Source organism: Micromesistius poutassou (genome assembly GCF_964030765.1).
Source record: "Micromesistius poutassou genome assembly, chromosome: 3".
NCBI classification, from domain to species: domain Eukaryota; kingdom Metazoa; phylum Chordata; class Actinopteri; order Gadiformes; family Gadidae; genus Micromesistius; species Micromesistius poutassou.
This window is the reverse complement of record NC_140273.1, coordinates 260,342-287,871: the sequence shown is the minus strand read 5'-3', so window position 1 is coordinate 287,871 and position 27,530 is coordinate 260,342. Positions and strand designations below refer to the sequence as shown.

General features: G+C 43.1%; 1 protein-coding gene across 1 annotated transcript in view; it reads left to right on the top strand.

The window, feature by feature from the left end:
- Positions 1-395: 395 nt before the first annotated feature.
- The window catches only part of LOC311340438 (VPS10 domain-containing receptor SorCS1-like), a gene marked incomplete at its 5' end in the record, with an annotated part of 105,426 nt that continues 78,291 nt past the window's right edge, over positions 396-27,530 (top strand). Inside the window, 1 exon segment of the mRNA XM_084465333.1 lies at positions 396-1,121. Within this exon segment, the coding sequence (XP_084321459.1) occupies positions 396-1,121 (726 nt within the window).

Below are 27,530 nucleotides of genomic sequence, written 5' to 3'. Positions count from 1 at the left end.
GTGTGCGTGTGTGCGCGCGGGTGTGTGTGTGTGTGTGTGTGTGTGTGTGTGTGTGTGTGTGTGTGTGTGTGTGTGTGTGTGTGTGTGTGTGTGTGTGTGTGTGTGTGTGTGTGTGTGTGTGTGTGTGTGTGTGTGTGTGTCGTCGGCAGCAGCAGCAGCTCCTCCCCTGTGCGCGCGCGGAGCTTCGTTTGACCAACTCTTTCAGATTGGACCACTTTGCTCCAGCGCACTTTTTTTTTTACCACACACCGCATTCGGGCAGCGAGCAGCAGCAAGTTGCGAGGAGCAGCACTGCACTGTGTGTGATCGCGAGCCAAGTTCAGGGTAGAGGAGGAGGAGGAAGGAGACGAGACGAGAAGTGTTCAAGGACCTGTTTCCAGAGTTCCCCAGCAGCGATGGAGACCAGGGTCACGTTTCGTTCCAAGTGGCAGAGTGCGGTGCGTTGTTTGTCCATTTTGATGATAGTGTGTATTTTGCCAGCCGTGAAATCAGAGATAACATGCAGATCATGTCAGTTTGGGAATACATTGCGCGCCCGTAAATTAATCGTCGCCATGCAGACCAGTGAACTCGCAACAGGGTCCGCGGGTGAAGTTTCTGGACACGGAAATGGGTTGAAAAGATTCGATCCGACAAGCGCCAAAACGCGGGAGATGAATGCTGCACCCATGCCGGCCGGACATGGCGGTCAGGTGAGAGGATACTTTATTAACTCGAGGAAGAAGCGGAATGTCCAAAGCCCAGTATCCACGGAGGAGACAACTCTGCGCAAAGCAAAAGTTTCGAGTGACACCATGGATAGGGGACAGATGGACTTCGGGATCAAATCAACTCGTATCGATTCAACAGATCAAAGGAACCAGCCAAGATTTGAACCGAGTGATGAAAAAGTGACATCTCCTCGGTCAAACCACGGCCAAACGAAGAACCTGCGGGAGGAGGAGGAGGCTGCGCCATTTGGACGCAGAGTTGCGCGGTCTGAACTGCGCTGGAACGGAGAGGACAGGAGAAGCGCTGGTTCGAGGCAAGAAGAGCTCAAAGTGACCAGCTCAACCTTCGCCTTGACCGGGGATTCGTCTCACAACCAGGCGATGGTGCACTGGTCCGGCCATAATAGCAGCGTGAGTAGATAATGCGCCTTTCTGCAAACTTTACGCGTGTCCAATGCATTCGTTGGACAAAGCGATTGGCTTGTTGGACACACCAGTACATTTAACTCTCTCTCTCTTGTGCGGGTCTTCTCATTTATGGAGAAATAACAGTTACAATAACACACACTATCCGTGTGTGTGTGTGTGTGTGTGTGTGTGTGTGTGTGTGTGTGTGTGTGTGTGTGTGTGTGTGTGTGGTCTTTACGCGTGTCCAATGCATCTGTTGGACAAAGCGATTGGCTTGTTGGACACACCCGTACATTTAATGACATGAACATTCACATTCAGTCTTGTGCGGGTCTTCTCATTTATGGAGAAATAACAGTCACAAGAACACACCAAATACCCCCCTCCCCCCCCCCCCCCCCACAGGTTGGTTGTTTTGCAAATAATTGTGAGTGCTTCTCTTCATTAATAAATTTTATATCTATGTTATTGAATAAGTGCAGATTATTTGATGGAACCAACGTTAGCCGAATGTCACTCAGGTTAAATTGTCTGATGCTGATTGAATGATATAGATCTAAAAACAAATACTTACCGCCATAAATCACTGATGGGGTACATAAATACTGAGGGCTGTAGGTTGTGGATCATGGCTTTCATGGGTTCATTTAACTCTCTCACTACGAGAGAGAGAGAGAGAGAGAGAGAGAGAGAGAGAGAGAGAGAGAGAGAGAGAGAGAGAGAGAGAGAGAGAGAGAGAGAGACCAAGCGTTGATCCAGTGGGAGACAAGAGTCAGAGAATGAGCCCACAGCTCAGAGGAGATTCTCAGGCAAGGCGAGCTAAATCAGTGTGCGTGTGCGTGCGTCAGTGCGCGCGTGCGTGTGAAGCCCCCGTTCAGCCTGATGGATCTCTGACCACAGGGCAGGATTTCCCACAAAAGACTGCCGGGTTGTGGGAGAGGTCGGACACATAAGCTGCCCTGGCTGTGTCTTCCTCCCCCCTGTAAGGCCTTGTGTGTGTCCTGGGCTGCCTGCTACAGGTCCCCATGCTGTTGCCAGGCCTGTTACAGGATCATGCTGAGCAAGGCTCCAGTGTTTTTGTGAGGCCTGCTCGCTTGTTGTCGATTGAAGAGAGAGAGAGAGAGAGCGAGAGAGAGAGAGAGAGAGAGCAAAAAGAGAGAGAGAGAGTGAGAGAGAGAGAGCAAAAAGAGAGTGAGAGAGAGAGGTCCCCATGCTGTTGCCTGGCCTGTACAGGATCATGCTGAGCAAGGCTTCAGTGTTCAGTTCGATCGATATGAGAGAGAGAGAGAGAGAGAGAGAGAGAGAGAGAGAGAGAGAGAGAGAGAGAGAGAGAGAGAGAGAGAGAGAGAGAGAGAGAGAGAGAGAGAGAGAGAGAGAGAGAGAGAGATGAGAGATGAGAGAGATGCCCTGAACTGATCAGGTTAACCGGTCGCGTTGTCCTCTCCCGAGCAGAGTGGTATGTTGTTCAACATTTTGCGTGCACCATACCCATTTCCCACGGAGCTCACACAACAGAGGAAGGTGCTTTGAGCGAAAGCACTGTCGGTTTTCTCGAGCGAACGACGGCTGAATATCCACACAGACCTCTTGTCATCACAGATATCTGCTTTGGCTCCGGTGATCGTATGGTGCATCGATGGTGTATCAACGGCTAAGGAAAACAAAACATCTGTTTGTCTGATTAATTTGTGATTCTGTACTGCCTAATACATCTGCTCTGAATTGTTTAGCCTGCACCCAGAACTGCTTACATCCAGCTTTTTTTGGGAAACCAGGCACACTGCTCAATTATGGCACTGGTTTCCTTGTCTCCGCTGCTACGGATATGCTATATTCAGAATGCGAAGGTAGTCTGCTCTGCATAGCGATAATGGCTTTGTACGAGATCCCAGAGCCTGCTGTCGCAAACAGTGTCCCAAGGTATAGTGACATGGACAACTCCATCCACAGCTGCGCAGCTGCGGCTGTACTGACAGCACAGTCTCCACATCACATCATTCCACCCACTTCCTCCCCTCTCTCTGCGTCAATCTTCCCTGTGTCCCGGGCGCACCTTGCGCGGTAGCTATGAGGGGCGGTGGAGCGTGTCGTTGCGGGCCGGGGGAATGGACGGCGATGCCGGAGTGGGTATAATTAACAGACCTCTGTTTGTCTTGCGTTTGGCAAATTGAAAGACGACGTGCGTCAGCCTGCGGTTCCGCACAGCGAGGTTCTTCAGAGCCGGTCCTTCCCCTTTGACCCCCGTCCTCCGTCACGAGTTGTTTTTCCGCCCCCATGGCAACGCTGCTCGCCAAGTTGTGCTTCTTCACATCCCCGGTCTGGAATCTGGCAGAATCTTTTGGTGCGGGCGAGTCCCTGAAATAAAGGCTGTTGATGTTCATGAGCAGCCTCAAACCCAACCTTCAAAGAGACCGGTGGAGGATCAAAACCACTTATCATTTAATGTCTGGTCCAACAGGAACAGCAGCTGAAGCTCTCTCTTCTCTGTAGCAACCTCTCTGCCACATGAGTGTGAATACCTGAATAGGTTCTATCGCCACGCTAACAAGCAGGTGTACTGATGGTGGACTCAAAGCGTGTGTGTGTGTGTGTGTGTGTGTGTGTGTGTGTGTGCGTTTATGGGTCGGACACTTTGATAACGTCTATTTTGTTGTTCTTCTACATGTATAAAGTATCATAATACACAATTATATATAATTACATTTAATATATCTATATAAAATAGGAAATATATATTATGGAAAAATATATAATAAAATACACACATATATATATATATATATATATATACAAACTATGCGTCGTGTATATTTCTAGTTGATGAACTTTATAATGGCCGCTGCCTCCATATGGCCGTGCCCCGCTTTAATGGGCAGGACGTCATGGGCTGTGCCGCGCTGCTTGGCTTAAGGTTCTGCTTTAATGGTTTGATTCTCATTACGCTTTGACTGAACACTTTCTCTTCCACTCCACGCCACTTAGCTCTATCTGCAGCATAATGACGGCTTTTCCCTGCCTCTGCTTCTCCTTTTGAACCTCTAGTTTCTAGTTTTAGTATCCCTCTTGTTCGTTAATATGGTTTTGGGAATTAGCTCTGTGGCTAATAATATTACCTCACATGAAAGGGAGGAAGAGCTGTTTTTTTTTCTAAAAAAGATGTTCATAGATATTATTTTTTCTGCCTCGTGCAGCATTTCACTCGTGCTTCGCCCTCGAAAAGCCAGCGTTTGTCGTTATTCAGTTGTTTTTCCTTGCTTTGGTGATAGGAATAGACACTGCCGGAATAACTCTGAAGAAGTATATTATTTCAGTCGATAAACAAAACCGCTTGCGTACGCGGGCACATCGTATCTGCATTAAATATGTAGAGTCGTCACTCTGAGCAGATGTAGACGTTCCTTGCTCTCTTTACCGTCTGAGCGTCTGGGCAAATACAGACGACATGCAACGGAACTGTGATGGGGAAGAGCCAGAGAGAGAGACGGAGAGAAACAGAGAGAGAGAGAGAGAGAGAGATTTGTTGTGTATTTTTAACCTCTGGGGTGTTTACATATCCTCTATCATAATGATCCCATATGCCTCAATGCACATACGCTAGATTGGATTTGGCCTTATCATAATGGCTCTGGAGATTTGTGCTAAAGACCCCTCCCCCAAATCTCTCTCACACACATACACACACACACACACACACACACACACACACACACACACACACACACACACACACACACACACACACACACACACACACACACATATACACACACACACACACACACACACACATATACACACACACACACACACACACAGACACACAGACACAGACACATGGGCGGTAGGGGCACCGTGACTTCAACGCCTGCATACATATGTAGTTTGGTTCGGATATTGAAAACGGTGATTATTACTACTGTTCCAGTGGGACATAATTGAGAAGCAGATTTGGCAGCAAAGTGAATTTGCCATAGCCCTGCTTTGACCCGCTGCCGCATGTTAAGTTGGTAATGCAAAAGAGGGCGGGCGGGCGGTCGCCCAGGGCCCAGGCTCCACGGTGTGGCCGAGGTAAGGTTCAGCACGATTGGGGAAATCTTCTGCCAAATGGCAATTATCAATCTAAAACCTGGTTGTTTTATTCAGATTGTAAACACGGCTTGCATACCAAACATGTATGCATACCATTCACAGCTACTCTATGAGCAACTGCTCTGCAACTGCCGGTTTAAGAATACACCGATATGATGTGTTGAGAGGGACCAGGCGTTTCTGTGAACGGCTGTGTGTGTGCGTGCACTGCCATTAAGCTGAGGGATTCGCCCAAATGCCAGGAACGCAGTGCTTGGCAACATGTTGAACCGGTTAATAAGATGAATGTGTAAAACGGTCTCCGATAATCCTGATTGGATGCTTTGGTCTTCGTTCTGTCCTGAAGCCACGATAACGGGCCAATCTCTGCTCCTTTCCTTCCTGGCCTCCTTCAGAGTGAAAGGCTGCATACATAATAATATGTGGTTATGCTAGAACCACTTGCAGATGTAAAAGTTGCGTGGTGACAAAAAAAATATATAAATTGTCAACAGGGGAACCATGACATATTTCCTATATGTACAAGAACGAGCAATTTACATTATTGAAATGTCAGGCCCATGCACTAAGTACTTTGACCTGTCACTCAGCCCTAACAACACGCTGACATCTTGTCAATCAGTCTGACCTGTTTACTATTGCAGTGGATAAAGCTCAAATAACAACCCGAGAGTGTGCTCCCTCCCCCAGAAGGACTTTCTTATGTCACTGGATGGTTACCTGTTCCAGATAACGATCAACTTTTTTTTTCCGATTCCGATTCCGATTTTATTTGTCACACACATACGTAATGCAGTGAAGTGTGAACAGTCGGCTCCGTGCTAACTAAACGCACGACAAAGACTGACATGAAAACAGTAACAGACAAAGAAGCAATACATTCAAGATGCCAGAGGGGGTTCATTCAGATAGTGAATAAATGGATCACTCAATAGAATAAAAGTGCTGTTGCTCAAAAAAGTGCTTAATCAGTGCCATTTAGATAGCGGGCGGCTTGGGAGAACGCACTGATGTGTACTTTGCATGGCCTCTGTTCAGACAACATTGAACAGAATGGGCCCTTCGCTACAGTCCTCCCTCTATGTTCTGTCTACATGTGTCAGTCATGTTGTTTAAGTCTCAGAAGAAACGAAAAAAGAAACAGCACACTTTAACCCACATGGACAGGGGCGCAAATGTAGAAATGTATAAGTATTAGTATATGTATTAGTATATGTATTATATATTACATGTGTAAGTATATGTAAGTATTCAACGTGATCGAACAGGAACGAGGGCAGGCACCGGTTAAGGAGGAGATGCTCGCAGGGAGACTTGGATGTATTGTGAGGAAAGTGGCTCACACCAGCTGTCTCAGCTGACTGTCTCGCGGTAGCTTTCTAGTTGTTGAGGAAAAAAAATCTATTTTGGGTCGGGGCGAACGTGCATGTGTTCCTGTCGCTATGGCAATGCTGCTATCTATTTCCAAAACTATAGTCAAGTTTGTTTTTGTTTTTATTTATCTTAGAGTGATTATTTTAAGTGCCTCCTCTTCCAAACCCTGCACATGTCGGGGGTAGTACAGAGGTGCTATAAAAAGCACTCATTTAGTGAGGCTTGAGTCTACAAAGTAACAGCTTTACAACCTGTTTACAGCCTCAAAATCCAACAGGCAATTAAGGCTCGGCATATGCTGAAGTGAATCCAGGGATCCAGGCTCTGTACCAGGAGTGATCATGGACATCATGTCACTCACACTCCCTAGTGCTGTATTATTATGCAACGTGTTTTATTCAACACATTTTATGTGACACTGTTTAGCCTGTATTATGCCCTGCCAAATAAACACTGGTAATTCAGAAGCCAATGTGTTGACCTATGTGTAATACTTCCATAGAGAAATCTATAGAGCTAGAGTACATTGTTCAGTGTCATCCAGTGAATGTGTTGGTTTTCCATGGAGCAATCACGTCGTATGGCTGTTGTAAACATCGCCTAAGCATTGCTTTAAGTACAACACAATATTTGTGTGTGACCAAGTAGCCTATTGCCTTTCAAGACTGAAAAGAAAATAATTTCTGGATGTACCGTAGATATTGTTTGTATTATAGAGGCTTTAATGTCCCCCCCCGTTGTATTCTTCCTGTGCTGTTTGTGGGGTAATTCTAAACCTCCCCACAGATAGATTGATGGACACGGTAATGTGTATGAGGGCTATTGAGATGATGGTTGTGCAGGAGAAAGACTGACCCACTGTGCGCAGCAGGACACATGTCTGATGGTTTCTGGCAAAATGCATATTGTTGAATTGTTCGTGTTACTTTCTGATGTAAGCTATCCCCTCTAAAAGCAACAATAGAAGAAGATGAAATGGATTTTACTGCAATGTATGATTTTGCCGTTTCTCTCTCGGGCAGAAACATGTATGTGGACTGAACGGACATATTAGACATTAACTGACATTGCGTACTAAATATCAATAGATATTAATTGCCTTCTCATACCTGGATATGTCCATCACACCCAGGTTCATCAATAGAGAAGCAGATATGATGAGATGGGACTTTACTTCCATGCAAAGTCTGAAAATATGGTGCTGCCTTTGTGACTCAAACTATCCTATTCATTTTTCATAATTTAAAACACGTTGTTTGATCTTCCATCTAACATTTTTTTCTGAACTAGATAGAAGTTTGATATCCCATCTAAAAAATGTTCTGAACAAATCAGACGTCACAGTTGAATGTTATCTTATCTTGACATAAATATAATATATAAAACCAAGATTCTCAAAGCAAGACCACATAAAAAGAGCTACTTCCTTCTCTCAAGCCAGGGTGCGGCACTGCACAGTCTTTAGTACCTCCATGGTCCACAGTACAGGTCACAGGTCAACAGGTCAGCGATGGCGTCTACTCAGATTAGCATTTTTTTTTGTGAGGATTATGGTTTCTGCTGTGTTATTATCTGCACCTGTGCATGTCAAGGTAATATTTCTCCAAACCGGATTCATGGTATTTATCTAGTGGCATATGGAGCCACTGCTTGAGAAAAATGAAAACCTCCCAAAGTCAAATGAAATACAACATTACAACTATAGCTAAAGCAAAGTCACATCATTGACTTCCTTTTCCCTGGTTGCCATTGTTTGGCAAGATGAAGAAAAAAAATGAAAAAACGGCAAAGAAGCAGAAGTGCACAGAGATGAATCACGGCGCAGGGTCGGAGCGGCGATGGTTTCAGGGCTCAATAGATACATCAGTGCTCTGTGGGGGGGGGGGGGGTGTATGGCTAGATCTACTGCCTCTGCTGGCTCCTGTCACCCACGTAGCACCGCAGCTCGGCCGGTCTGCTGCAGTGGCTGCTGTCACCCAGCAGACAGTCCGGGGTCTCCTTTTTTTCGAAGAGAACCGTTAGTCTCATCTCACCTGCTGATCTGCAGGAGAATTGTGCGGGGACATCTTTCTGCGGCACAAAATTGAATCCCAGGTAATCTCTAACCCCATGAATAAGGCAGAGTGTGAACAGTAACAAAAAAAACGGTTTTCCAAAAGAGAACCGTGCGACAGAGGGGTGCGTGAGCTGACTGGTTGGCTGGACAAGTTAATTGACCAAGTCTGAGAGAAGTTGTCAACAGAGAGAGAGAGCGAGAGAGAGTGTTAGAAATGGCCTCCAGAAGACCCTTACGAGGTAAATAAAAACAGCCCCTGCAGCTCTTCCTACAGGCTTATCTGGTGGTCTGTTAAAAGATAAGATGCGTTATGGTTTTCCTTGTTGTTGCTTTCTTTCCAAACTTGTATTGAAATTAAACGGCGAGACCTTGAGCTGGCCACTTTCTTGAAATTGTCGTGTAGATAATGATCAAGCACTTAGCTGTTTGGCTGGTTTATTTGAACTTGCATTTTGTTATCATGCTGGCACAGGTCCTTTCTTTTCCTTTCTCCAGTTTTCTGTTCCGAAGCGTACAATGAAATGTAACATCCCGAGGTCGGCGGTTGTTTCCAGTCGGATTCAGTCTCTCTAATGCAGCATGGTTTAGACGGCTAGATGTTTGACCGCTGTGTTTTTGAAACCCAGAATTTCCTAGCCTTTCATAAGGCTTCGCAGGCTGCTAAAGGTTACAGCGTTGACAGCATGATAGCTGTACGTGTGATGTGCGCTTCGCTGTGTTTGTACGTCTCCCTGGGTGTGTGTGTGTGTGTGTGTGTGTTTATCTGATGAATTCCTAGTACTGCAAAATAACATCTTATGTAATGATTTAACGACAACTAAAAGTTCTCTATATTATAATTAGTAATATATGTGCAGGAGCCTTAGCTGGAGGACTATTTTAATGTATTTAGTAAGAAAACAACATTAATTAAAGATAAGCATCATTTTATTATATTTTTATACTACTGAGGTGAACAGTAATTACTCAGTAATCTTAGTTGCGCATTTCTTCTTTTAGTTGTAAAAGCGCCAATCTAGTGGTCAGAAGAAGTCCTTGGTCTTGTTTTAAAGGCATTGTCATTTAGATATAGCCCATCGATTAAAGCGCACACACAACAGCCCACGCAGGACCGCTCCACTCCGACAATCAATGGACACGTTCCGCAGGTGCTCAGCACTGCAGCATCGGACTGTAGGTAAGAGCAGAACAGGAGGTATATATTTAAGCAATAGATCACGACAGGAATGTGGTATACGGTCATTATACCACAGTTAAGGGGCGTTGTCCGTCCCGACGCGCAGCAGAGGGACGGCGACCCCCTTAACTGTGGTATAATGACCGTATATCACTGACTGAAGTGATCTATTGCTTTTATAAAACGGTTACGTAAGTATGGCGAAATGAAAGTCATAGACACCCTCAATTTTGAAAAAGCGAGAAAGTCGGAAAAGCATTTTTTTAACAAATACAGAAAAGTAGTCCCTCCTGGCTGCCTGCAAAGTGTACGGCGGTTGTTATGCAACACACGGTAGCGTCCTTCAGAGAGAATGCTAGGCTAGAGACGGTAGCTTGGTTCGCCGGTAATTTAGCCTACTATCAAGTTTGAGTGAACTCGATAGAAGGCTAAATTGCCGGCGACCGTGTGCCTATTGCTTTACAACATTTCCACCCTCTCCAGCAATCAACATGTTTTTAGGCTTCAGTGAACTATGCTATCGCTTTTATATATAAATAAACAACAGTTAGAGTTAGGCACGGAGTGATACTGAACTCTGTAAACTGAACGGGCGTCATAGCTGTGTGTATACGCTCAATATACAACAGTTGGGAACCAATCAGATCGCTTGATTTAAGCCACCCGTTTTATATATATATATATATATATATATATATATATATATATTGTCGTGTATATATATGTCGTATATATATATATATATACAGGTCGCACACACCAAGAGAGCTAATGCAGTCATTTGGATCAGAGGCAGACTCCATTATCCCCTGGCACTAGATTACCTTTCCCTCCTGCCAAAAGTAACAAAAATGAATGAATCTCGAAGTATTTATATATATATATATATATATATATATATATATATATATATATATATATATATGAAACATAAGTGTGGCAGCATGTCTAGAGCGGGAATAGGGTGGAAATGACAACAAGGAGAGAAGAAAGTAGAGAGTGACAGAAGTGGTTTCATTTCAATTCCGTCGCCCCGGGAGTGATTATTGGCTTGAAGAAGTAATGCTCCATCAGCTCTCCTGTTTCTTCCAGGGCTTAATTTTCTTTAGCTGGCAGTTTAAGGATACACGTAAGCTCTGCACAACTTTATTTAGAGATTGAAGGAAGGCATATTAATATTTAATGGGGATTTATGGAAGAAAAAAAGCTTCCTGGAAAGCAACATCAAACACCTGCAATGGAGGAGATTGTAGGGGAGTTGACTCCTTTGAACGCAAACAGCAGGTGGTCAAAGTTCTACATGAAATGAACCACGCTCCTTTGCACCCGTCAACTTGAACCAAATTAGGCAGGCAACGCAGTTCAATGCAGTTCAATGACCTAGATAAATATCGTTTTTAATGTTTACTGTTCACATCGTTCGATGGAAGGCCATGTCTCCCATTTACTTATCTACATTTCCATTCCCAGAATTTAGAAAACGAGGCAAAACAGACTAATTGCCGATTCCGTCCTGCATATAAGCAGGCTTCATAAGTGGTTTTTTTTCTTCCCACGTCATGTTGGTCACAAATGAAGGCATCTGGCGGTAGAGTAGCACATCTGCCTGCGTCTGAACACATTCTCCTCAGCCCCGTCAGTTGTCTGCATTATCATTACCATTCCTTTGTCTAGGCTTTGATCACCTCCCCCACCCCCTCCCCCCGTGGAGTTCTCAGTGGCCCTGGTGGCTGGAGCCCGCGTTCAGCCATCAGCCCTCATCAGACGCCCGCGAGCACTTGAAACGCTGTCGAAAGCGCTCACAACGGATTTATACTCACAGGGAGTCGACATTTGCCCCATCGCTTTTGACCACCCCTCTATGCTATATATCCAGAAAAAAAATCCCAGATTAAAAGCAAAGATATTTACTTTTAACCCTTTCAATAGATAGTTAGTTTATGTTATTACACGGCTCTTCTCAATGCTGTGGTACACGATGACAGACCTGGCTTTGAAATATTTCTGACATAACGGCGTTTATAAAATTAAAAGATTGCTATTGTACTATTATTTATCTTTAACGACTTGCCGCTGAACGCAGGTAGCGGTAGCATTTAACGGATAACTGCACAAGCCTAATGGGATTCATTAAGAATCTTGCTATAGCTATCTTGGTTAATCTCCTTTTTAATTTATTTTAATTTTCGTCCTGGCCTGAGGAGGCCTACAAATCTTCCAAGTGAGTGCTTTATATTGATGTCTGCAGTGCAGTAGCGCCCGGTGAGGTAAATCAATCAAATATCTTCACACATGCCAAAAGACCAAAAGACCCTGAACAAACTCTAAATTTGATTTCACAAAAGTTAAGTCTGGGATTTGTGGAATCCCAGACTAAAATATATATATAGAAAAAAAATCCCAGATTAAAAGTTAAGATATTTACTTTTAACCTTTCAATAGATAGTTCGTTTTTACACGGCTCTTCTCAATGTTGTGAAATGCTCAGTTCACTTGCATGGGCCTTCCCGACTTCCAGTGGTGAATTAGTTTTCAATAATGACCATTGCTAAGCATATAATGGCCGCTGTCAAGGACAGTGCATTTTAGTAGTCCGGTAACTTATCAACCCCAGCGGATTCAGTTGCTAAGCGACGTCAACGTCTTTGGCAGACTATTTCTCTGCTGATCAACACTACAAATGGTAATTGTAAAAAGACACACCGTGTGAAGTTATTTTTTCGTTTTGGCAAGTAATCGTGTAAAAAGGTTCGCCATGTCGGGCCTTATTTCCCGATAATGACTGGCGTTCTATACATTATCCCTTACATAATCCATATGTGTATCATATCAGCAAATATCTGAAAAAGAAAATGGTCCAAATTAAGTTTCAGATGATGGCTCTTCTGTTGAAGATATTTATTATTTAAGACAAACGTGCATGTCAAGTTTCAGAGATCCCTCCCGCATTGTCGACCTCTCTGCTCGTGGAAGCTGATTTCCAGTTCTTTGACCAGCTTTCTATTGGACGCCTGCTGGTGGCTGGTAGGTTCACAGGGGAGGGGCCAATATGGAGTATTTACTGTCATTTCCCCCTTCATTTTGTCAGGGATGATTTACACCAGTAAAGGTAGCTGCATATCAAATGGACGTAGACTAAATATTGTATGAACGGTTGTTTTTTGGCGTGGTAATTTATATGTAAAGTAGTTGAGCAGGGTTGGGGGGGGGGGGGGTGGGCAGTGCAGATGGTTTGCGATGATAGATTGGATAAGTGTCTTTCTTGACTACATCAACCACCACCTCATTAGTATTTTGGCTATTTTCTATTGGACACCGGGAATTAATTCATCCACTCAGCCGTGATACACTCGAGGGGACAGCCAGTGCCCGGTAGACAGGTCGGGGAGGAGGGGGAGGAGGGGGGGGGTGGTGTGTGTTGGGAAGGTGAGACTGTATCACACTGTAAGTCCTTTCCCGAAGTGAGATGAAGTGAAAAAAAATATGCCTGGACTAGATGAAAACGTGCGGTGGTCATGCCCAATTGAGCTCTGTCTCTGTGCGTAACGCCCTTTATACTTCTTTCTCTCTTCCCCGTGTTTCTGCAAGGCGAGAAGCACACGGGGATCCAAGCGAAGCCTCTGGAGAGACGAGGGGGGGTCTTTGCACAGTGTCTATAGTGTGGGTTGGACTGGAGAGGCCTCCGTTGATTATCCATTATATACTGTGGGCCTTTGGAGCATGGAGCTGTGTTTGGTGGGGTGCAGGGGCCTCATTTATCAACTGTGCATAGAAAATGATCTAAATTCTCTCTTTTACGATTGAAATGTAGGATGTGCTTAAGTAAAAAAAATAATCTGTATTTATCAAACGTGCGTAAGGCAATCGTACGCACAATGAATCTTGATAAATCCCACCTGTTCTTAAGTACCAATGCGCGTTCACTCTCAGACCGTTTGCATTCAGAAAGGCCTCCAATGAACCGTATGTGGCCACAGACTTCCCTTTCCTTACCAAGGAAAGGGACGTCTGGGGCCCCCTGCTGGAGCTGCTGCCCCCGCGATCCGACCCCCGATAAGCGGTTTGAAGATGACGATGAGGTCACAACGCATCACTTTATCAACTGTGTCAATGTGTTTTCCCCCTCACTGCTATAATGGCAAAGAGAGCAAAGAAAATAAACTAAAATGGAAACGCTCATAAACAAGGTTGAATTAAACCCAATTGTTACTTGTTGGTTAACTTAGTGCAGGAGGCGTCACAAATAAAAGAAAGCTTGCTGCATGGGAAAAAAAAGTGAGTGATGCAGTTAATTCAGTCGGGTCGGGAGTCACAGCCCACAGACGTGAGACGTCTGCAACAAGCAGATCAGCGAGATCTTTGAAAAAAATGCGCTTTGCCAAGTCTTTCAATAACGCAAAATAAGCCATTGCACTAAATATAAAATCTTTTTCACAGCTGTCTTTTATAGGGTTTGACACACATTTTTCTGTTTAAAATTAGAGTAATTTAATGTTTTCTAATTAAAATAAACCTGGGACGTATGTGGATGTTGATTGCTTCATGCATACGTTGCCACTCTTAAATGCTTTGCTTTTTGCTTGTAATATCGCTATTCTACCACTAGATTCTACGCATGGCCAGAGCTGTGCTTATATTAACACACATTCCTAAGTATAAGTACATTTTGGTAAATTCCATACTTTGTGTGGCAATGTTCGTATGCACTCCTTCTGCACAAATCTGTGTGTAAGTACGGTTGATAAATGAGGCCCCAGAACGAGGGGCGTGGCGGTGGTGGGAGAGTCTTGGTTAAGACTCATTGAACCTGGTTCTGAAGACAGGTTATGGTCGTGGATGAGTGGAATTGGTGTTTTATATGTATATATATATATATATATATATATATACGCATATATATATATATATATATATATATATATATATATATATAGGGTATAATGGATGGGAGAAGGGAGTTCACTGTGTCATTATTTTATCACATAATGTGTTTTGGCACTGAGCCATGTCCCAACCGTTTCTCACGTTCATTTCATCCATTTGTGATGATTAGCTTTTGCCTTCCACTTGTATCCGTTGGCAGTCAAATGTGCCGTGGTGTGTATAGAGTTCAATCAAATTTCTGAAAACAAAAACACACTTGAGAAGACGAAAAGAAGATGCTCCACCGTCTAGTTACACGACGCGTACCTCATCGGACACCAGCCGGTTGCAGTTTGAACTTCCTTCCTTCCAATTGGTATCCCGTCGGTTAGAAGACCCCCGTGCCGCGTGGTTCTGTCCAGTATCCCAGAGTTGGTAGCCCTCCATATTTGGCCAACTGCCACGGTCATGGGCCCCGCCAGCTTCGGCACGCGCCCATGGCTCCGGTGTGGGGGCCTCGAGTCAGGTAGCTCACCCCCAGACAGATGGCTCATTCCTCCATGCGGCTGCGTGTACACACATCCCCTATTTCACCCCCCCCCCCCCCCCCCCCCCCCCCCCTCTCTTCGGACCCATGAAATATTCAAGCAAGCGCAAAGAAGAAAACAGGCTTTAACAAAATGAACATACTGGTGTATGAATGTATGCACGTTTTCTACCCCCAGTGACGGTCTACAAATGGGCGTGCGCCAGAACCCCGTTGATTGGCAGGGCTCAAGGTGAACTGGCCAATCTCTCGACGCGAAGCATTGTCGACGAACGGATTGCCGAAAGTCAAGGTCATTCACCGAACCAACCGTGGCGAGCATCTCTGTCCGCCACCGGCTGTCTCTCTACCAGGGTTGCTTTTCTTGGTGCTAGGAGGGGTGGACATGTTACCACCATGTTATCTGCCAGGGAGCGTAGGTTGAGTGTGGCAAACATTTGTCGAATTTCTTGGGATTTCTAATCAAGACCTTTGTGCCTAATACACTAATACAATCATCTAGAGGCCTATCCACTGGCATGTTTTTTTTCATACAGGCAAATAGATGTATATATATTTACGGTGAAAGGCAGAATGTGAAGTAGGAGCCTTGTACAGCTTTTTATACGCTTGAAACCAGATCCCCTTGAAACGGTGCCCCTTACCCTAACTGAACATGGCGTCACGATTGCCAGAGCAACGGGACCGGTGTGAAGGTGTTTGTTTGGAGCGCTGGTACTTCTTCTGTACCCACTTTGTGCTCTCTATCGCTCGCTCTCTCTCTCCCCCCCCCCCTTCACAGATTCCCTTTCCGTCTCACTCTGCTGTCGGAGTTTTGACTGAATTAGGTTAGACATGGGAGGCATGGAAACAGAAGCACCCTGATGAAAATGACATCTGTGTTTTTTGGTCCCTCATATATTGGAAAACACAAACTGGCCTCCTTCCCAGGGAAAACAGCAACTTTTTGTCAACTGCCAAAACAGAAAACTTCTGGCACAGGTGTGCTCAATTGGAGTACATTGTGTGGCAAATTATTTGTTTTTAAGCACCTGGTTTCAAAAACGGTGTCAGACTTTAAATGAATAATCTGACAGTCTGACAGCAGACGACCTCTAATCTGGATGAACAGGGTGATTCACTTCATTCGCTTGATATTTGTTTTCAACCAATCGTGTAATTGTCTTACTGTGAACACAATCTTGGCCAGTGTGCCGGACGTAATACAGACACTGATGTTCGTTGAAAAAAAAAAGTCTTTAAAGATTTCAAATCAACACTTTGTAGACTACCCAATGTAGAGGCCGCACACTAATTAAAGTCCAAATCAAAGCTTCATCCACTCTATGGCGTCTCCGCCCAGAAGTTCTGCGATACTGCCTGATCTGAGATTACAAGCAGAAAGATCCAGTTGGTACACACACTGTTATAGAACATGAACTCTAATTGACCTAAGAGCAGCAGTATTAAAATATGATCTTTTAGTTCAACCTTTGACAACATATTCATCCAAAAGTGATACTCGATCAGCACCGACAGTCTGCACATTTAGAATCTCAGTCTATCCATAGTCCTACTCAGTTTGTTAGTTTTATATTCCAATATTAAGATAATTTAGGAATATTCAATTATCAATGGACCGTTGTATTCTTTAGATACTATATACAAGGTGCTATATTTCATATCCAAGATGACACAAAAAATACATATGAATATCACAACCCCAACCAACAATCCCAAATCAACTAGCCTTTCTTTTCCCCCCTCCGTTTCACTAGTTGGCACTGTGTGTGTATCGCTGATTTCAGCACTTTCACTTACACTTTTTACACTTTTTCTAGGCAGAGCATTTGCAGGGCAGCAGCGTATCAAAAGCCTCTCGTTTCCCCCCCCCTGCTCTGCCACACAAAGTGCAGGCAGCTCTGTGATTCACGCGATGACCGCCGCTCCTCCGAAGAGAAAGGCACCCTGAGAAGCTGCAGTCGTCAGGGTTCCGGAAGGAGCAGGAGGAGGAAGAGCACGAGAAGGAGAAGGAGGTTTAGGCAGGAGGTCCGGGTAGAGAGTCATGATGTACCGGTAGTCCCTAATGAGATTCTCTCCTGATTGCCTAGGGGCTTCGACAACCTACTTCTGAGTTCAAATGGAGGCCCTCCCTTATTACCGAACACCTTTTTCGGCTGAAGGACTCGCGATTTTTCGAACCTCTAGCAATCCTTGAATCGCTTTTGATCCGCCAGCCGCGGTCGCTGCCAAATTGATCCGTGGTAAAATCATAAATTAGTCAAATAAATCAAAGGCAGGATTCAAGATGGAAGCAGAGGCCATTCCGTGTCACCCCGCAGGGTTTTTAATTACAGCCAAAGAGGAAACAAGGTATTACCTTGATTTTCTTCTTCCGTTGTGATCTTCGTTGAGAAGCTATATTCGCCAGTCATCAAAAGGAACCCTTGAGTAGTTAAATTGACAGTCATGAGAAGTTGAAATGTAATCATTAATTAATGGTGATTAGTGCTGCACAGCAGATCATTAAAAAAAATGGCATATATCGTTTCTGACATTTTGCATTACTGAGCTGCACTGTCGGCTCCATTTTTTCTTTTATTAAAGGCTCAATAGCTAAAGTTTTCAATAGCTCAATAGTCTGACAGCCATCACTGACGTCGAGTTTCTGGTCGGTCAGATGGGTCTCCAAGTCTCTCTGCTCTGCAGTGCATTGACAACACATTTTCTTGTACCCTCTTCCCACGTTATCCAATCACGAGAGAGAAAACTACAAAGAGGTGGCCCTCTCTGCAACTTAACAGGTAGGAACCTTTCAGTGTTTCAGTGTTGACGAGGACAGCGGAACAGGCAGAGCCACAGATTACATTAGCCCTGCCTGGTACCAAACACGGCAAGCGGAAAAAAAAAAAAAATGGCTGAAGAAAAGCAAACAGGAGTCATGCAGGGTCGTGTCCATGGTGTGGACATTGCTTACGGTGCCTTTAAAGGCCATCTTTTGTGTCCAGGGTAGAGAGAGAAAAAAAGGCATGTTTTGCCTGCTTTTTACAAAAACCCAATGATTTTGATTGATTTTTTTCAAAAAAGAAAGCTTTTTTCTTTCAAATATTTGGCCTTTGTTGGCAGTCCTGTTACGCAGCAAAGTTCCATCACTTGTGCCTTTTATACTAGAAACTTAACTGATCAGCAATTTCTTAAATTAAAGTGCCCATACCTTCTTGTACCAGATAGCCAATCCATTTAATCTATTGGTTTAGTCTGGATGGCTTCTGCCTCCAAACTGCCCAGGGCAGTCGTGAAGTTTCGAAGCAGATGACTCCATCTGCCCTTGGGTTAAACTCAAACCCAAACTCTGCATAATAAATATTATGCCACTCGATAATAGTCATTATAAAATGGAAGTCTCATAAATATAGTTCCATAAAGCAACATTTATAAAACTGTATGAGACTGGGAGGCTAATTTGAGATTGTGTGTGTGCCTTTTTAGCCTGAATGGTTCTTTATGCTGCATGTTGCAAGCTCAGCTACACTGGTGAGAATAATGTGAACAAGAACAAAAGGCAAAAGACGCTGGTTACCGTGCCATTAGAGCAAACCCTTAACCATTCGGTTAAAGGTACAGCACAGAAAAGTCCATGCTTCAATTCATGGCTTCCTATATACAAACACACAGATGTAAACGTATGATATTCAGCCTTCTAAGTGCTGCACAAAGATGGTTTTATGTGTAGGTCTACACAATACGAATAAAATCTCTTCTTTAAGAAGTATCCTTGTGCGATATGCAGTGTTGACCATTTGCCTTGACAATGCTGACAACTTCAAAGTGAACAGGGGTTGTGTGGGTGACGCCTGACGCAGGCAGAGTGCAGGTCAGTAAGGACGTATAATTGACGATTCCTTCTATCAGTTCCAGGGGTTTCCTTTGTAAGGCTTGGCCCTTCATTCAATGTTTTATAATCACAGGCTTACCTTTGAGCTGCTTTCAAGTTGATAGCAATTGTGACACCATTGCCATTGTGTTTATATTGTATTAGAGAGAGAGAGAGAGAGGAGAGAGAGTGAGAGAGAGAGAGAGAGAGAGAGAGAGAGAGAGAGAGAGAGAGAGAGAGAGAGAGAGAGAGAGAGAGAGAGAGAGAGAGAGAGAGAGAGAGAGAGAGAGCGCATTACTTGGCATTACTTAATTGACTTAAAACCTTTCACACAGAGTGTTAGTGCGTGTGTTCTGTTTACTGCTCTTGCTAGAGATTTTACTCCCTGATTTTAGCTCTTAAATCCACATATCGATGTTAGGTCAAAGAGGGGCAACACCAATGTATTATAAGATTACAATCTTACAGCACAAGATTACTCATAATCCTATTTTATGCTCCATTTAAATCCTACACATGCACATGACTGTAGGGCTTGACTGGGCGACTGATCTTGTCGGGAATGTCTTTATTTGTGAACTAACATGTATGATTGGCCACTGTTCAATGTAGCCAGGTCTTATTCCACTATTGATGGAAAGGGCTTAGCAGTGTACCTTATTACTGTTTGTGGTGCCAAACGATGCAGTGGAAATCCAAGCCACTCTAGAAAAGATCAATAGAATGAATATAAATTCCACTCTGTCAGGTATTTATTGTACTCGACTGAGCTGAGTTATATAAACTATTTAACCATTAACTACAACACTAATATGTGTAAAGTAAAACCCTCAGCAAGCCATAAGGTCACTGATTTACGTTGATGGGATGCTTTTGCGTCTTGAATTTAACGTTCAAGTACATTCCATGTTCCTGTGATATTTGTAGATTTCATATGCGCTCCTTATTTCTTTCAAACGTTGGACTCTCTGACCCTCTAATCGTTTATGTTGAACTCGTTTGACTTTGCATTGAACCTCTTTGCTCTGTTTCAACAAAGGGCCCATACACACAGCTTGTGTTGAATTAGGGTTGGGTTTCTGAATCAAAGGCAGCATGAGTTCACATATCAATGGAGAGTCAGTTACATTTACCTCCATAATTATCCTTTACATCGCAGTGTGGTCCGTAACGTTCTGTTGCCAAGTGTACATTTTGTATAGGCTATGTTAACGAGATAGGAGTAAATACTACTTGCATGCATTGCTATTGTTTAAAATGCAAAACTGCAATATCACAAACTATTTTTCACATGTATACTTTTAGCAAGGCCTACAATATATCCTGTATACTTCCATACATATAAGGTTACTATTCCCTGTAATGCCACAAGTACCAAGCTAACCTGAAATAAATATACCACTTCTGGTGAAATAATTAGTTTCAATAATCGCCTGTCGATATTGACTATATATTTAGCATATTTTAGGCAGTGTGAATTTAAACTTAAACCATTGGAAAAAGTTACGCAGAGAGGGATGAGTACCGAGAGACAAGTACCCATGCTAATAAACTGTCATGCTAATAAACCTAAAACTACTGCTTTTCCTTTCCAACATCACATCTTATTATTCATGTAGTCTAAAACCGTCCCAAGAATAGTTTATTCCAGCTATTTTTCCTGACACTATTGGAATATAAATGTAATACAAAAATAGGCTTCAAATAATCCTCATCACAAATTTGCCTCCCAAACCCACATCAAAGTATAATTGAATAAATATATCTACAATTAATTCTAAACATCTTGACAGTTGAATCCAACTGGGAGTTGTGCAGTATATTCATTTATATTCTGGAGTCTCTCAGTTATTAATTTTAAATCAAATGAAATTGACACCTGGAAGGATAAGTTTGCACTGGTGTCAGTGTCCATTCATCGGTTGAATAGGCTCATCAATTTCAACATCTTGAAATTATATTAATATAGAAGTAGACGCAATTAAGGCTTTAACAGGATGAGATCCAGTCACCCTGCCCGTCCGACTCACTGTGATTGATTCACAGATGACTCCTTCCCTGGCGCTCTGCTCTGTAAAGTTACTTTAAATGTCACACACACATCATTTTGCGTATGATTTCAGCAACGATGACTTCACTTTAACATGTCAATTACTTTGGAATACTGTGGAATACCCATTCCATAGGCAATCACATTGTAGGAATGAATTTCATTTAAAAAGTAACTCTGGGCCCAGATTCCCGATAACGATGGATCCACGCTCGAACGATCATTCTCATGAAGGGTCTTTTGAACCTTTGTTCAATCTTCTGAACATGCGTGCACTGCTCTAACGACGTTCGTAGGCTTGTAACTGTCCACTGACACGGTGCTGAAATTGACTCTGTAGGAGGGAGATGCAGGAATGTTGTTGGATGAAACTATATTTTGTGGCAGCAAAAAAATCATAATCAAATCAAACAAAAAAAAAATCTCCCCATCAAGGCCAACAGCAGAGTAGCCTATGAACAGAATAGACTAATATGAATGCTACAAATATTTAAACACAATTGATTAGGCCTAGGCCGACATATGCTATATCAGTCCTAATCCTGTGTGTACATTGTTTCACGGAATGAAATAATTCCATATTACAAAAATGTCTGTGTGACTGTGTGACAACTATAGCATTTATCTAAATGTGCTGATTTCTGAAACATGCTTTGCGCAGCAAAGAGAGCAGACTTTCTCTGATTCCGCATAAGGTTTCATTGATTGGTGCGCACTCTCTAGTCTAGAATCTTTGGTGTAAACATTAAAAATGCAATGTTCCATTCATTCATTATCATTCAAACCCAGAGGCATTGACACGGCTGTTGCTGTTGCTGGTCTAGATCCTGCCCATATTGTTGGGCAGGGGTATGATGGTGCGGGCAATGTAAGCGGGAAAGGCACGCATCGCAGCACAGTTTCCTGCAGGAGTCTACGTTCACTGCAGAAACAACGCTCTCAACTTGGTGATTGTGCACTCCACTAAGGTCAGGGATGTTCGTAACTGTCTAGACATGGTCCAATAAATAGTGAACTTCATCACAACCTCACCTCAGCGCCTACAGTGCTTTATGGCAAACAATCGCAACAAAAAAACGCCTGCAGAAATTCTGCTGGTCTCAGCATGATTCATGTACAGTATGTCTTCTGTCATTGATCAATATGAGGACTTTTTAACCACGATGGTTGAATTAATATCAGAGGGAGACAGCAAGTGCAGCTTGAAAGCGACCTCCCACACAAGAGCAATGGAATCATTAGATTTTATTATATGCCTTGTGATAGGGTTGCCTTGTGACGTGTGTTTTGATCTGTACATTTCGGCTGCGCATGTATTTTTGGAATTTGAAATTGCTGCAATAAATTATGTTGTTGTTGACTTCTAACATGTCTCTGACTTTCTGTTTAAATCTAACAGTAGTCTATGAGTAATATATCGTCGGTAACCACCATTTTTGGGGTATTGCGAAATTGCGCCAGCTGGACAATCAGTGGTATCGGATGTGTTTTCCAATACCACTGAATGTTCAGCTGGTGACTCCACTGAGGCTATAGTAACGATGCTCTTAGCACCCTACGAGCCCTCGTTAGCTAAGAGTGTTTTCACAACATTCGTTTTTCGGGAAAACGGTGTGAAAACTGTACAATGCTTGTACGACAAACTTCATGAACCGCTTAGGCTAACGATGCTTTCGGGGGAAACTGGGGCCTGGTCTCCTCCTGCACTATAAACACGTGACTGCCCACACTGTGTAGACAACATTATTAGCCAACTCAACCTCAACTCAAAAATATTGCCTATATCGTTTGCCTCATAGCATAATTTGCCTAAGTCATATTTTGGCCAAATTGTGATTTGTAACCTAAGACTACTCTCCTAACACTGCTGATTCACTGTGCCTCATTGGCTATATCCATTCAGAGTGCTTTTTACATTCTATAATTACTATCTGCCTAAGTCATCTATTTGCCTTAGGCTTTTTTTTTTTTTTACGTTAAATACAAGACAAACCTTAAAATATGACTTAGGCAATTATGCTATCAGGCTAACAATATCTACTGTGTGTGCTGTCCTGTTACGCTGGGTAAAACATTGGCGATCGAGTTTGTTTTGGGTGTTAGGTATTTAGGTGTCACATCCGTAAGTCACGTCACTCCTTTGGCGGGGTCGCAGCAGTTTCAGGAGGAAGCAGTAGTTCGTCTGATGACATAAGGAGGTCTCCCACCGGCCACGGCGGGCTGGTCTGCTGAAGTCCAGGTTCCCGAGGAGGAGGAGGAGGTGACTGTGAGGTATTCAGTGACGAACCACCAAGTATCGGCCACGGTGGTTAAAAATCTCTCTTTAAATCGAGTCAATTGAGTCCTTTATCCTAATTACAGCTCTTGGAGACTAATAAGTAATTATCGGGGATGGCACCTCCTACTCACTCGCCCCCAAACTCCTAGAAAGCCAGAGGGAAAAGGCAGACACATAAGATGCCGGTGATTAAGGGGCACACTATCATAATAAACGAACAATGCGTTTAATTCGGGATGACGGATGAGGAGGCGTTTAATTCAGCATTTTAAATGCTAATCTAATTTTAGGTGATATTTACAAAGACATCACGCAGTGTTCTAAATGCTTCAGAGTAAATTCGTTCGTGCCCCTTGTAGCAGTGCATTTCCACATTTCTTTCCAAATAATTGAATATAGCAATTTGTTAGGCCATTGCTATTGGACTAATGTCACGATTAATGAACTTAACGTATCCGAAGTATGACACGAGAGAACCCTGGGTGGCTCTGTAAGAAGCAGAACCCCAACACAACGTGGCTAGATGGATTACAGGGGATCCTCGTTGCCCTTACATTTGTCAGCGCTAATGACCACGGTTACCGCCCCCACACTGCGCTGTTGTTTTACCTATAATAATGGATTGATTTGTTACTCGGAGCCAAAGCTGCATTGACCTGAGCGAGCGAGGAAAAAGTTTGCATTGAACTCATTAAAGTTTGTATTATCCTGTGTTTAGCATTCTGATTATAGGGGGGAAAAGTGCCATCTGCTTGCGGGAGCGGGGCCCAGCTCTCTGTATAATTCACCAAACGATGTTTGTCGCTGCTGTCTGAGCAGTGCGGCCCACGGGGTGGGCTTGGCCAAGGTTTTTGTGGCTCTGCAAAGAGAACGCAGGTGGATCTCCTGTGTATTGGTATTATGGAGATTGTCTCCCCACGGTGTCCTCCTTGGCTTTTTTTTGTGCAGGGTTTTAATTAATGCTGATGGATGTTAATGTGTTCCTTAACAATGAATTTGATGATTTGAAATTGGTTGTTTTGTCACGTAAATTGAGGATTAATATTGTTTTTTTTTTATTATAAGTGGCAAGTACAAACACTTTTCCATTAGCAAAGTATGCTAGTTTTGATAATGGCTAACAACACTCTGAGTCCTAATCCTATTAAAGCAAATGCATAAAACAACAACACAATGGCTACTATTCGTAAGGGATAAAGTCATTCTTGCCAAAGTATCCTGACAGACAACCCCTGAAGGGATGTATTTCACAATAAGTACCCGCTCGCTGTCCGCTATCCCACTTACAACCAGCTACTTTCTGTAGAAATCAATCAATTGACAATTTGAAAATTTAACAATAAAAAAAGATTTTATTGATTTGAAATATATTTCATTGCTACCACTTAAAATAATGGTCTGTTCGTTTCTACAGTTGGAAATGTGCCCATAGCAACTTTATATCATTCATAGAGATATAAGAAATAACTGACAGAAGTATGCCATCATTTACCTATCAGGATCGATTGTATTCATCAAAGCCATGCAGTAATGAAATATAACAATGGGGGACGTCGTCTCTATTGATGGTAAGGCTAGTACACTGAGGAAATCAGGATAATAAATACTATTTATAGCTATGTCTGCATTCTAAAACATGTCACTCCCTTCTTATAAATAGCTGTTGGCCTTGGTTATGCCTAGAAGTGCTGACTGATGCTGAACGGACTTTGGAAGTATATGTAAGTCTCTCATTTAACTAATAATGTCCTTATAGGCTTATAAAGAAAGGTTGATTACTGGCATGTGCACAATGTTCATTGACTTTTGTATCTGCCCGTTTGAGAGGATTTTAAGTGCCTTGTTAAGTTACCCAGTAATTCAGCCTTTATTGAAAGCGTTGCCTCCAGTGAGCAAAATAAGCGCTGGTGCTTAGCCTGACAGAATGCTCACAGTATTTGTGAAATGCTGGAATGTCGGACATGATGTTGGACATGTCTCTGAGGGATATTTGTGTTGCTGATTCCACGGTAGGTGTTGAAAGCTTTTCTTCATTCCAGTTTTTTATCCGGTTTTTGTGTCCAGTGTTTTTTAAACCATGATAATTATGTTCACAAAAAAAAAATAATAATCTGTGACTCTCTGTGAATTAGATCATTTCCACTCCCTTTTAAACCATTTAATTATGTGCCGCACACTGGTAAGATAGTTAATGGTTTTAACTGGGCCTTTCTGTGTGTTTCTTGAATATTTTTCTTTCCTTAATGTTCCTTTATTCCAGGCTCATAACTTTCCTCTGACTTCCAAAGACAAGCATGTGTGTGTACAAAGCAGGATGTTTATGTCACGACACTTTAACTTAAACTTTGGTTAATGAATAACCTCATTCTGCTATGCCAGTCGCAATGCAATGCTCCCTTGTTCTTTGAACATCACTACACTAACTTCATACAAATGTAATCCTGTTTGACATCCATGTTGATGAGCATGTTTATTCTGTCATTTGTGGTTGATTAGTGGGTATAAATTAATTAAGGGTTTTTAAGTATTTCCTCATATCACTGGCCTCATATCTTAATCCCCGCAGAAGAAGCTTCTTTCGTGTCTTTCATCTTGTTTTCTTAATGCTTTTCTTAACTCGAGATGTTTTTTTGTTTTTTTTATAGAATTTAATAAAATTGAAGAAAAAGTAGGCTACATTTTCCAAATCCATCAATTGCTTTCAGTTATTCCTCTCCCCTGCTGGGAAATGTAGTCAGATTATCTGAAGACACAACCGCTCTCCTCTCCTGTCAGCTGATGTGCAGTGATGGATAATTCATGGACAAAACTTTATTCGTTTTTTTTTAAATCATGTGTCCATTTATCAGTAGAGGTGGGAAGTCTAAAAACATAAAGATAGACCTGACAGACTCAACGCTTTCATTTCCAAATCTCCACGCATTGGGAGCACATGAGACAGTTGAATGTTTCACCACCACCACCACCACCACCTCCAACTTCACCATCACCACCACCACAACCATCCCTGCGTGTCCACTAAGCTGGCTGAAACCATACCATGCACACATGGCAGATGACTAGACACCATGACCATGATTCCTTTTTCAAATCTGCCTGCATATTTTTCCCCCGGAGTGTTTCCTGTGGAGTCGGTGCCGTTTCCTGACAGTGGCTTGTCATAGCGCTTGTAAGGAGTTTTTTTTGCTCTGAACCGACTCTTGAACCTCTCAATGTCACCTGAGAAGCAGGAGGCGTTCTCGAGAGGGTCCTGTCCGTGTAGAACACGGTTGTTCATGCATCTTTAAAGACAAAGTTCTTCAAATAAAAACATTTTGCAAGCGGACCACTTTCGTGTCTGCTTATACCCAGAAACTCCCATGCCAAAATCAAAACACTTCAGGACACTAGCCAAGTAAAGTTGCTCTGGCTCGGACAGTTTGATATTGAGTGACTCCTGGCAATACTGTATGGCTATATATATATATATATATATATATATATATATATATATATACACACAGTATATGTGTATACATACTGCGACTGGCCCTGGCTTATGTTCATAATCATGGTCATGATTTGCTAACTGTCATTGTAAACACACACACGTTTTATTGCATAACATATTTTGCAAGGTTCACATACGGTCATTTACGCTATTGTACATGGGCTACAGTATGTTACATAAAAAACAGAGCGGTCATATCACAACCGCACATGGTGGGAACCTTACTTAGTAGTCTAGTCTGTTGTGAATGGACAATGCAGTCATGTAGGTCGGTAGGTAGGTAGGTAGGCAGGTACTTTATTGACCTCTGGGGAATGGGGGATTGCATCATCTTGTATACACCTAATTGTCCCAATGTTTACTCTACCCCACCCATACTACTTGATGGGGTGTGGGAGTCACCGGGGGTCATCCACCCTGCATTTGGCAGCAGGTTCCTCTGCACGGCACTGCTCACCTCTGTAATTAATCCTCCGGCTGCAGCCGGCCGGCCGACCGCCACCAAAGGCCCCCGGTACCACAGGTGCCTCCCATTCGTCCCTTCAGCCAATCACCTCTGTTCTCTTTCATCACTCAGCACCAAAAATCTTAGTCTATCTCTGCTCTCTCTCTTTCTAGTCTCTCTCTAGTCTCTG